General features: G+C 38.8%; 1 protein-coding gene across 1 annotated transcript in view; it reads left to right on the top strand.

The window, feature by feature from the left end:
* Window positions 1-323: 323 nt before the first annotated feature.
* The window catches only part of ahcy (adenosylhomocysteinase), a 28,222-nt gene continuing 15,102 nt past the window's right edge, over window positions 324-13,443 (top strand). Inside the window, exons 1-2 of the mRNA XM_062997577.1 lie at window positions 324-428; window positions 11,186-11,376. Of these exons, the coding sequence (XP_062853647.1) occupies window positions 401-428; window positions 11,186-11,376 (219 nt within the window). The 5' untranslated portion in view covers window positions 324-400. The remainder of the gene's footprint in view (window positions 429-11,185; window positions 11,377-13,443) is intronic.

Raw genomic sequence — 13,443 nt, 5'->3', positions numbered from 1 at the left:
TACTGGCAATTAAAATTGTAATGACCTAATTAATTACTGTGCATTAATACAATACAAACTGTATTCTGACGTATTTTGTGTATAATTCTTTCAATGTTTAATAAAGAAAAAAACTAAATCAGTAATACGTAACTACGGTTGTTTTTGGTTCTTTACGTCATTTCCTGTTAAATCACACCCGCTATCAACCACGGATGTTCATTGGCTACCGGTAAACACGGCCTAGCCCGCGAGGTGTATGAGATTGGTACCACGAGCTCATGAATATTACAAGCAGGGTCTAGCTACTTAAATGTGGCTTAACGGGTTGGTTCGTTCCTTTCTTCGTTCAAGTCAGTAGCGGTTCCAGCGCTCACCCTTTTTCATCTACATCCAACCAATCTATTCAAGAGCAATAACCATGTGTGACAAGCTTCCCTTCAAAGTGGGTTAGTATTCGCACAAATCTTACATATTGTATAACTCATATAACTTTTTTTTTCTTAGAGTTAGCTTAGCGATTTATTTTACATCTGTCATTCCACATAAACAAGACACAATGTATACGTTGCTTTGCATATTCACCTGTATTCAGAGTGCGTGTACACTCGTGGGTAAAGTTTGGACAGTTGGACTAGCGTAATTTGGAACCAGCTGTCACATGGCAAAAGAAACGACCAACGGCGCATGTAACTTAAAGCTGTAAATGGTCAAGTAAATTATAATCTGATCACTGCCTTTAAATGTAGATAATAACGGTGCACGTATAAATAAATAAACATTACAGCTTATTCCTTATGCACTTAGTTGCTTTATTAAAGCATGGTTTCATTCTGAAGAGGTGTGTCAGCCATATTGTAGTTTTTTTGTACCGAGAAGCAACACATCCTCGTCTTGCTTAATTACCCCTAAAAGTCGCGATGCATTAGTGTAATTATAGTGGCCAGTTAAACTAAAGCACGCCCTTCATTGTAATATAGTCAAACCAAATTCATTTCGAACCATTTGCATTTTTTTGTGTGTATAATGAAAGCAGACACGACATTGAAAATATCATAAATAGGAGACGAACTATTAGACACAAACTATAATTTTGTCATTTACCTTTGGTAAACTTTGATTTGTCTGTAAACGCTGTTTGGTGCCGTGTCAATAATAGAATTTATGGTGACATTTTAATTTTAGGTAAGGGCAGGTAAGGACACTTTGTATTTACTGCACGTTAAAAATGTTGCACCATTCAGTAGTTAGCCACCTGAGTAAATAATAGAAGAGCCAGCAAAGTTATATGCACTTTGTTCTGGTTTTGAGAGTCCAGAGGTTGGGTATTGCAAGCATGATCTCATTGTGTGGTCTCGTAAGAGAATTTATGTTGTCTGCCATAGTAGAGATTTTAAAAAATATAGGTGAAGATATATTGTAAACACATTGAAAACATATTGTAATTATTTATAAGCAATACTTGCAGGCTAAAATGATTAAGCATATATTATGTATATCACTACGTGCAACTGATAAATACATTTATATAATGCATATAGTATTTCCCTACATTAAATAAAAAGTCAAATAAATACTTTCAAACACTATCTCTCTAAGGATAAAAAGTAAAGTGCCAGACATAAGACCCAAACCACTTTTAATCTATAAAGCAACATAGCAAGTTAATCTGTATTTTCTGTACATTAAAATGTTAAAACATGCAGTAGTTAGCTGCTAACAAAGTAGTGAATAATAGAAGAGCCATCAGAGTTATTTGGACTTTGTTTTGCTGATTTTGTGAGTCCAGAGGTCAGGTATTGCAGGCGTGATCTCATGATAACTGTATTGATGAACATAGTTCTACATTGAGTCTTTAAAGAAGGTCCTGGGTTCGATCCCCGGGTGGGGTGGTCCGGGTCCTTTCTGTGTGGAGTTTGCATGTTCTCCCCGTGTCTGCGTGGGTTTACTTCAGGTGCTCCGGTTTTCTCCCACAGTCCAAACACATGCAAGCAAGGTACATTGGAGATACTAAATTGTCCATGACTGTGTTTGATATAACCTTGTGAACTGATAAACCTTGTGTAATGAGTAACTACTGTTCCTGTCATGAATGTAACCAAAGTGTAAAACATGATGTTAAAATTCTAATAAACAAACAAAAACATTGGGTCTTTAAAGTTTCAAAGAAAAAAAAAGTATGATCATAGTTCAGCATGATGAGTGACACTTTAAAATGTTTAAGTATTGGAGTGCTTAAGTACTTGTGCCCATCCATACTGTAAGAGTTTTAAGAGAATCCTTAAAGCATTTTGAGTAACAGCTGTTGAGTGACTAAGATTACTACAGATCAACTAAGAGCTGCACATTTTGTTTACTACTGTCAACAGGTTTTGATATCTGTTGTCTGTTATGCTGTTGATATTTGCCAGCATTCACTGGGATTAGGATGTGTTTGTCCAAAGCAAAATATATGACTATGGATGTGTTTAAATTAGCTTATTACATAATACTCATGTACTGGTGGGGTACTGCAGTGTAACCAAAATGATTTTTTTCCAGTATGCACAAGATACTTGGATGACAAACTACTCAGGCCAAAATGTCCAGTATGCTACCAGTGCTATTTTTGTGGGGTACTGCATCCCATTATGCAGCACGGGCAGTTTTGACATTCCAAAAGTGGGTGGAACCTTCAAACTAGGGCTGGGCGATATATCGAGATTTTATAAAATATCGATATATTTTCATACGCGATATAAGATAAGACAATATTGCGTATATCGATATAGATGTTGCGTTTCAATTAGATCCGACAGTTCGTCTTTCTCTTCTCCCAGTTAGTCTCTGCACATGTTCACCTTGCCCCGCCTCTCTCCCTCACTGAACACAACTCACCCCTCCCCACCGCCAATTCTTTCTGCCCTCAGAACACATTTCTGTAAGTAAAACTCCCATGATAGAATGGAGACGGTGGAGAAGCTGGTTAGTAAAAAGAATAATAATGGCTCAGTTATTTGGAGATGGTTTGTATTCAATGGTGGAGAAGTGTTAGATGAGCAGCAGAATAATGTATTCTGTAGAGAATACCGAAAACAAGTCCAGACAAAAGGTTCCAGCTCCGTGTACCTTTGATCATTCGTTCTCACTTCAAATCCCAAAGTAGAAAAACAAGAAAACGAGTCGTTATTCGTTTCAAAAACCAATATTGGAAAACGGAAATAAACATACAGTGCTGGCCAAAAGTATTGGCACCCCTGCAATTCTGTCAGATAATACTCAATTTCTTCCAGAAAATGATTGCAATCACAAATGCTTTGGTATTAATATCTTCATTTATTTTGCTTGCAATGAAAAAACACAAAAGAGAATGAAAAAAAAGTCAAATCAATTATCATTTTACACAAAACTCCAAAAATGGGCCGGACAAAAGTATTGGCACCCTCAGCCTAATACTTGGTAGCACAACCTTTAGACAAAATAACTGCGAACAACCGCTTCCGGTAACCATCAATGAGTGTCTTACAATGCCCTGCTGGAATTTTAGACCATTCTTCTTTGGCAAACTGCTCCAGGTCCCTGAGATTTGAAGGGTGCCTTCTCCAAACTGCCATTTTGAGATCTCTCCACAGGTGTTCTATGGGATTCAGGTCTGGACTCATTGCTGGCCACTTTAGAAGTCTCCAGTGCTTTCTCTCAAACCATTTTCTAGTGCTTTTTGAAGTGTGTTTTGGGTCATTGTCCTGCTGGAAGACCCATGACCTCTGAGAGAGACCCAGCTTTCTCACACTGGGCCCTACATTATGCTGCAAAATTTGTTGGTAGTCTTCAGACTTCATAATGCCATGCACACGGTCAAGCAGTCCAGTGCCAGAGGCAGCAAAGCAACCCCAAAACATCAGGGAACCTCCGCCATGTTTGACTGTAGGGACCGTGTTCTTTTCTTTGAAGGCCTTTTTTTTTTTCCTGTAAACTCTATGTTGATGCCTTTTTCCAAAAAGCTCTACTTTTGTCTCATCTGACCAGAGAACATTCTTCCAAAATGTTTTTGGCTTTCTCAGGTAAGTTTTGGCAAACTCCAGCCTGGCTTTTTTATGTCTCTGGGTCAGAAGTGGGGTCTTCCTGGGTATCCTACCATAGAGTCCCTTTTCATTCAGACGCCGACGGATAGTACGGGTTGACACTGTTGTACCCTCGGACTGCAGGGCAGCTTGAACTTGTTTGGATGTTAGTCGAGGTTCTTTATCCACCATCCGCACAATCTTTCGTTGAAATCTGTCGTCAATTTTTCTTTTCCGTCCACATCTAGGGAGGTTAGCCACAGTGCCATGGGCTTTAAACTTCTTGATGACACTGCGCACGGTAGACACAGGAACATTCAGGTCTTTGGAGATGGACTTGTAGCCTTGAGATTGCCCATGCTTCCTCACAATTTTGCTTCTCAAGTCCTCAGACAGTTCTTTGGTCTTCTTTCTTTTCTCCATGCTCAATGTGGTACACACAAGGACACAGGACAGAGGTTGAGTCAACTTTAATCCATTTTAACTGGCTGCAAGTGTGATTTAGTTATTGCCACCACCTGTTATGTGCCACAGGTAAGTAACAGGTGCTGTTAATTACACAAATTAGAGAAGCATCACATGATTTTTCAAAGGGTGCCAATACTTTTGTCCACCCCCTTTTTTATGTTTGGTGTGGAATTATATCCAATTTGGCTTTTTGACAATTCTTTTTGTGGTTTTCCATTGAAGACAAATTAAATGAACATTTTAATATCAAAGCATTTGTAATTGCAATCATTTTCTGCAAGAAATTGAGTATTATTTGACAGAATTGCAGGGGTGCCAATACTTTTGGCCAGCACTGTACAAGCGCATGCACGCGCTGACATGCACGTGTTTACTTCATATATAAAGAGTGTAAATCAAGCACAAATGTGACTTCCCTGGTTAAATAAAGGTTAATAAAAAATTAAATAATAAGTGTTGAAACAGTAATAATATCGTAACGGTGCATCTCCTGTTGTTCTGACTTGTGTGTTTGTATATGTGATGTGCATATATTTGCTTTATCTGTAAAAAACAAACATTATGGGGAGTGATTTCTGTACTGGATGTTGTACGTGGTCGTGTTAGTTTATACTGGATGATCGCCCGACGTCCGAGACTCATTTATTTATTTATCTTCTATTATAGTATTTCTTGTTGTCGGCCAATAAACAACCAAAAATTAATAAGCAAACAGCAATTAAACAAGTAATAAAGCTGTTAAATAATAATAAAGTGCATGAAGCAGAACGCAGATTAAAATGCATTAAATGTTGTAATAGTTACACAGTAACATGAACGATTAGTTCTGCCTGTATTACAGAATTAAGTTATATACGGTAAAATAAAAATGATGTAAATGTTGTGGCGACTGATGTAAAATAATGTATAAAGTTCAAACGTGAGGGGGGGTTTAACGAGAACGCTACTTTTAATATCACACAAGCTCAGTGCAAAACAACAGAAGAACATAAACACAGCCAGAAACATTTCTAATATCTTACCTACACACTCGCTCCCTGCGCCCTATAGTGCACTTAACATTCTTAAAGGGCCAGACAATATATTTGTAATTTACATTACACGACAGGTAAGACGTTAGAAAACATTGTTTTTTAAGGAAAAATAGTTCTTGTGTGAAGCTTCCCCAGCATGAATGTTAATAGAAGTGCCTGTAAAAAATTTGGAACATGTAGCTTTGTCTCAGAAGTGTCTTTTTGTTATTACCTTATGGGATGAAAAAATATTGAGATATACAGTATATCGTATATCGCCATTCAGCGAAAAAATATAGAGATATTATTTTTGATTCATATCGCCCAGCCAGTGTTGCCAACTTAGTGACTTTGTCGCTATATTTAGCGAGTTTTCAGACCCCTCTAGCGACTTTTTTTCAAAAAAGCGTCTAGCGACAAATCTAGCGACTTTTTCTGGTGTTATCGGAGACTTTTGGAGACTCAGACATGAAAGCACACATCGTTCTGCAGTTACTGTCCTTAACGAGCAGCGGGTGCTGCCGTGAGCTCCTCCCCCGTCCCAAAGCACTCGCAGGCGGTCAGTCTCACAACCCGCGTTTCCACCAGTGTTTGGGAACCAAGTGCGTGTCATCAACGGTGGGCGTTACTTAAAGAAAGTAAAGAGTAGTGATGTGGAGTAATGCGGAGCGTGTAGATTATGTGCAAGCATTTGTGCTGTTGTTACAGATTCATGCAAAAGCATCGAATAACTATCGCGACTCTCAGCACAAATAGCTGATTTGCTCAGTTTGTTTGTTTATTAGGGTTTTAACATCATGTTTTCATTCATGTTGAGCGTTGTCCGTACTGTGTAGGGCACTTTTACCGCCTCATATCACACAGTTCATCACTTTGAAAATATCAAAATGTAATCAGATAAACTTAAAATATGAAAGAACATCGCAATAGTGGTTTCACAGCCTCTACACTGTGACACGCCCACTTGTGACGTCACGGTCCGCTGATTGGTTATGCAAGTTAGACAATTACGTCATTTAGCGACTTCTAGTGACTTTTAGGACAGCCAATAGCTACTTTCCTTACCTAGGAGTTGGCAACACTGCGCCCAGCCCTACTTTAAACATTTGTCTGCCCCGTATTTTGGTCGTACTAGATACTATACTGCATACTACTACAATGACCAGTATGCAGTATATAGTGTATACTGAGTGCAGAATGCAGTTTGAGCTACAACTAACGCAACTACTGAAACCTTTTTAGATATATTTCATTTCCAACTACTTTGAGTTTGGCTGGAACTGTGGCTAAGTGGGTAGCACTGTGGCCTCACAGCAAGAAGGTCCTGGGTTTTATCCCCAGTACGGGTCCTTTCTGTGTGGAGTTTGCATGTTCTCCCTGTGTCTGCGTGGGTTTCCTTTGGGTGCTCTGGTTTCCTCCCACAGTCTAAAGCAGTGGTTCTCAAACTTTTTAGACCAAGTACCACCCATTATCAAACCAAAACTTCCAAGTACCTTGGAGTTTCTCATCACAGAACCACATATGGCACACATTAATTAGGTGTGTGTGTATATATTAGTGGTGGGAATTATGGCTTCTTGAAGGGAGCCGGATCTTTTGGCTCGGTTCCTTTTAAAGAGCCGTTCAAAGAAATGGCTCTTCGTTCTTCGGGAGGCACTACTGGGTAAACTATAAGACACCCCCGATATTAATATAAAATTTTGCTACCTTGCCTTAAATGAATTCCTAATTCAAACAACACTTAAACGAGAAAAAAAAGTTACTTCAAAAGGAAAAAAACTACAGAGAAGAGACGTACTGTGATTGCATCGCATTAAGTTTCAGAACAATCCTCTCTTGTGCAGAGATGTGACTGTTTGTTTCTGCTTTAAAACATAAGTGCCATGAAATAACCAGATTTAACACAATTAAACAAGTTTATAGTTTATTTCTCAATTATTTGCCATTATACAAAGCCGCACGTGATTGGTCAAGATACGTGGTGGCGTTTGTGTGTTTACACTGAGCAGGAGGGGCGGGGTTACACACACAAACACACACACACACACAGGCAGCATGCACACGAACAGGAGGGAGAGAGAACTCAGCGCTTTACACAAATCAAATCACTTTGTCACGTCACATTAACACAGGTGTGAAAGGTGAGTGAAATGCTCAGGTGCTCAGTCCCTCACAGTTCCAATACACATTAATTACAAAAAATATACACATTAACTTACACAGGCAGACATTACACGCTGGAAAGGTGAGGAAAATGAGTGAGAGGAGATATAGTAGTTTGGACTCGAGGAGCGCCTTTTACAGAGAAGTGCAGGCCCACTGGTGGGAGACCAAGTGTTCAGTCTACCCACATCTTATACATGTGATGGCACATAGACTGTGTATCTGTCCACTCAGAGAGAATCTTTTTTAACAGGGCAGATCATAACAGAAAAGAGAAACAGGATCAACCCATCAAAGATGAGCTCCTTGGTTTTTCTGAATGCTGATCTTACATTTACATTTTCAGCATTTATCAGACGCTTTTATCCAAAGCGACTTACACAATGAGCGGAACACGATGAGCAATTGAGGGTTAAGGGCCTTGCTCAGGGACCCAACAGTGGCAACTTGGTGGTGGCGGGGCTTGAACCGGCAACCTTCTGTTTACTAGTCCAGTACCTTAACCACTAAGCTATCACTGGCCCGTGAGTTTATCTTCACTAAACTATCTTCTTTTTGTTTTGCACATTTTCATTTATATTTTGTTGAGTGTGAGTGATGTTTCGTTGATGTTGTGTTGTTTCACTCTAGATGCTTGTTTATTTTGTTTTGTTTATTAGGATTTTAACGTCACGTTTTACACTTTGGTTACATTCATGACAGGAAAATTCACCTCACTTGCATGTCTTTGGACTGTGGGAGGAAACCGGTGCACCCGGAGGAAACCCACACGGACACGGGAAAGACATGCAAACTCCGCACAGAAAGGACCCGGGCTCTTCACCTGGGGACCTTCTTGCCGTGAGGCGACAGTGCTACCCACTTAGCCACCATGCCGTCCCACTCTAGATGCAAATGTACAAATAATATACACAATCGGATCTTTTTGTCTAATTGAGATGGGTCTTTGTTTTTGTATTTTATAATTTATTGTTGGAGCACTCTGTTCCATGTTGAGTATATAAATAAAGCACTTTAAATAATAAACATGTAATACAATGTTTTTTTGACATTAGTAATTCATTTTACATGTAATTTGGTAATAAATTAATTTAAGCAACAAAAAAATCTAAGGAGCCACTTGGGAGCCGAAAGAGCCGGCTCTTTTTAGTGAGCCGAGCCAAAAGAACCAGCTCTCTAAAAGGAGCCGAAATTCCCATCACTAGTCTGTATCAGTATCTGCCTTGGGGGGGCATCAAGTGATCACTCAGCTCAGCTTTGATTTTGTCTTCTTGTGATTTCCGGGGTGGATACAACATATTAAACATTTAAGGATGTGTAATGTGTCATTTTAGTCCCATAAAACTTTCAAACTGTATTAACCACTATTATGTGTCGTAGAAGGATTCGATTCTATTGAACGGCCCTTTAAGCCAAAATAAAGGAACCGATTCGCACATTTGGGAGTCGTTACATACATACGGCTCTTTAAAAGGAACCGAGACAAAAGATCCGACTCCCTATCGCAGAATTCACTGCAGCAGTTTCCCAGACGCGATTTTTTTTACTCAGTAACGGATGTTATTTAAAATGTAGCGAATTACAATTCTTAGTACAAAACACACTTAAGTAAAAGTAAAATTACAGGCTGTAAAATCTACTTTAAAAAGTACAAGTACACAACGCGCTCATTGGCTCCGTATTTTGATTCAGTTCGGCGGTGTTTGATTCAGTGAATCTTAATTAAACTCTTCTGTTTGTGTCTCGTTTAGCCGATCGTGTTTGCGTCCTTATTACTGAATCTAACCGTTACCGTGTATAATCCTTGTTGTCTTCCGTTTACTGTTTTGGTTTTCGCTGGTTTTGGACACTGTTTTCGCCCTTTTTATATTAAACTTTCCCGGATATATACTCCGCGAGCGTCTGCTCAGTTTCTGCTTCGTGACATGTTGGTATTTTAATTAAAATATAAAGTATGTAAACAATCGCGATTGTCACATTCTAACATCGGGTGAAAACGTTCATTCGAATTAACCGAATTAATCGTGAAAATCGCCCAGCCCTAATTCAAACGCAGATCTGCTCTGATAAAAGCGAGAGAGCTACTGATAACTTTACTGATAACTTTTCTGAAATTTCGAGATGGAAACCGCGAACGTGAAGTATAGACGTAATGAAGTACGGTGGATGCGTAGCCCCGAATATTTTTAAAAACACATTCGTTTTAATTAAACTGATTTTATTAAAACAGAATTATAAGAACTTTGAAACAGATTTTATTAGTAATTTCCACATTTTGTTTCATTTTTTTTATTTATTTATAATTATTAAATTATTTATTTTTTCGGTGCATGTAATTACTTTTCCGAGATTATCTGGCGTACCACCTCGTGCTGCTTCACGTACCACCAGTGGTACGCGTACCACAGTTTGAGAACCACTGGTCTAAAGTAATGCAAGTGAGGTGAATTGAAGATAAAAATTGTCCATGACTGTGTTTAATATAACCTTGTGAACTGATGAATCTTGTGTAATGAGTAACTACTGTTTCTGTCATGAATGTAACCAACGTGTGTAAAACATGACGTTAAAATCCTAATAAAACAAACAAGCAAAACTACTTTGAGTTTAATCTTCAGATTCATTAATAAACTATATGCTGTGGCGACCCCTAACGGGAAAAGCCGAAAGAAGATGATGTTCATGTGAAGGACAGAACACAGATGTCAATTCCACTCAGGCTATACACTGTGTAGTTCTGTGGTAAGACCACCCCTTGAAATGTAAGAACATCTTTTACAGCATAACAGTTTTAAATAGATGCCAAAAGTGTGTGTGCGTGCTTTGCTGTACGTATTAATAATGCTGTAATTTGCATGAGAAGTAGAGGATGATGTTGGAACCTAAATGACAATAATGTGCTAGTCGTCCACTTCTCAAATAATTTCTGATCATTTGGAATATATTTGTCATTATACACCAGTCTTGCAGAGAACTACACTACTACTACTACACTTGCCAAAAATAAAAATACAACCCTCCTTATTATTAGGTTAAGGTTTTTCAGCCACATCATTTGTTTTAGCAAGACCCTGTATGTCCCTGTGCACAAGTCATAAAGACAAAACTTTTCTATCTAAAATAGTGTTTGACCCTCCAAATTCTTTTTAAACTAAATTATGATTTTTTTTGTGCACACTCATGTCTTGTGGAAAGCATTTTAGATACAAACTGCATATTAATTGCAGTTAGATGAAATGGTTTGATATGGTCTTGATATAAACACACACAGCTGGTAAATTAGTATTTAGATTCTAAACTACATTCTTTTATTGTTGAATGAGTTTGATGTCATGCTGATTATATAGACGTATTCAAAGAGAAAACATCTGAAATAGCAGGCAAGAATATTGTGTATATACATGTTTTTCCCCCATTTAACCATACTTTTATTTTCTTGTTTGTAAGATGATTTTGTAATTGAAAAACTGTAACCACAATAAGCCTAATAGTTTTATCTGCTCTGTTTCTGTGTCATTTCAGCTGATATTAGTCTGGCAGAGTGGGGACGTAAGGCAATTGACATTGCTGAGAATGAGATGCCTGGACTAATGAAGATACGGGAGATGTATGGGCCATCAAAACCTCTAAAGGGAGCACGCATTGCCGGCTGTCTGCACATGACCGTTCAGACTGCTGTGCTTATTGAGACCCTCAAAGTCCTTGGAGCTGAGGTAACATTAAAAATGTGTCAAGTAAAGAGATCCTAAAGATGATCAGAGAGGACTTTACTGTTTAGTTTGTAATTTCTTTTAATGGGCTACTTATTAACACTAATGAAAATTATTAGCAATATAAGCCATATGCGATAATCAAGATTGAGATCCCAAATGAGCCCACCTCATTTCTTTAGACTGTCTCATCACCTTTGAAATGAGTTTGTAATAAGTTGTCATCAGCAAATTTCACAATGAGGTTGCTGGAGTGTTTGACCGTACAGTTGTGTGTAAGTAATGTGTACAGTAATGGGCTTAATATCCAGCCCTGGGGAGTGCCTGTCTTAATGATGATGGTGCTAGACAGACTGATTTGGATTCTGACCATATGGGACTTGTTTGTTAGGAAGTCTGGCACCCAATTGCACAGTGATGTGTTGAGACGCAGGTTTAACAGCTTGGTCACCATGTTTATGAAACAAGTGTGTTGCAGGCCAAAGTCCAGAAACAGCATCTTGACTTGTCTTTGTTTTCCAGATGAGCCAGGGCTGTGTGTCTGGCTGTTGCAATTGCATCACATGTTGACTGGTTTGTCCTATATGAATACTGTTGAAAGTCTGTGTAGGTTGGAATCATTCTTGTTGATGTCGTTACTACATGGTGGTAATTAAGTCAGAGACTATATTGGGACAGGAATTATGATGTCTGTTTAAAAGCATGATGGAACTATTACTTGAGTAAGTGAGGTGTTAACATGTCTGTCACATCAGTCAACACTTCAGCATCAATTCCCAGCCTGGGATGTTGTCTGGACCTGGAACTTTACATGGTTTGAGTCACTGCAGTGTTCTTCTCATCTCCATAGCTGACACAGTCAATGTCAGTTCTCCTGGAGAGGGGTGACCCTGTAAGGTGACGTTGTGTTTTTGTTGCAAGTTGGTCAAGGCATCAGGGTGGGAAGCAGCACTGCTTCAGGGGCAATGGTGGCTTTTTTTTCTCCTGTAGTCAGTGATGTCTCTGATGCCCTGCCATGTGCATCATGGGTCATTGTCAGATAGGTGTCCTGGATCCTCTGGGCATAGGTGTTTTGTGCTTATTTGATCCCTGCATTGAGGTTACATCTGGCTGGTTAGCAGTTCTGTCCCCACAGAACTGCTAATGTCTTTACTTTGTAATAAAAAGTGCATCTCTAAATTTAGTCAGGGTTTTTGTTTGGGATGTATGGTGATTGTTTTAAGGCAAACAACGTCACTCATACTTGCTGATGTAACCCATGATTCCTCCGGGTCAGTTTAGTCACCATGTGTAGCAGTCTACTTGAACATCTGCTAGTCTATAAATAAGAAGCAGTCCTGGAGCATTGGGGCAGCTGCCTTAATGTAGGCCATAATGTAATGTCTCAAACTGATTTTTGAATGGGGTTTGTATACACAGAAATCAGCAGTATTTAGATGTCATCAGAAAATCCAAGATGGGGTGGGGGATGGCATTTCTGTTGTAGAAATAGAAAGATGCTGATGGAATTGCTGATGGGAATGGAAATGCACAAACCTTTTCAACTTATGTCAGTTGTATTTGTACTTAATCAAGCCCTAAATGCTTAGTTGTTGAATTGTCTTGTTTGCAAGTGGGTTTGGATAAAAACATAGATCTACAAATCCAAATCAGAAACAGGTGGGACAGTATGAAAAATGCAAATAAAAAAAACAGTGTTTCTTACATTTACTTCGACTTTTTTTTACTGCAGATATTTCATGTTTTGTCTTGTCAACTTTATTTCATTTGTTAATATGCATCTGTTCCTGCATTTTATCGCCTCACAGCAAGAAGGTCCTGGGTTCGATTCCCAGGTGGAATGGTCCAGGGTCTTTCTGTGAGGAGTTTGCATGTTTTCCCTGTGACTGTGTGGGTTTTTTCTGGGTGCTTCGTTTTTTCCTCACAGTCCAAAGACATACAAAGAAGGTGAATTGGAGACACAAAATTGTCCATGACTCTGTTTGACATTAAAGATTTGAACTGATGAATCTTGTGTAATTATTAACGACTGATCATGTCATAAATGTAACCAAAGTGTGTAAAACATGA

The sequence above is a fragment of the Trichomycterus rosablanca genome, chromosome 6 (genome assembly GCF_030014385.1).
Source record: "Trichomycterus rosablanca isolate fTriRos1 chromosome 6, fTriRos1.hap1, whole genome shotgun sequence".
NCBI classification, from domain to species: Eukaryota; Metazoa; Chordata; class Actinopteri; order Siluriformes; family Trichomycteridae; genus Trichomycterus; species Trichomycterus rosablanca.
Note: the sequence above shows the minus strand (reverse complement) of the source record. Positions and strands in the feature narration are given on the sequence as shown.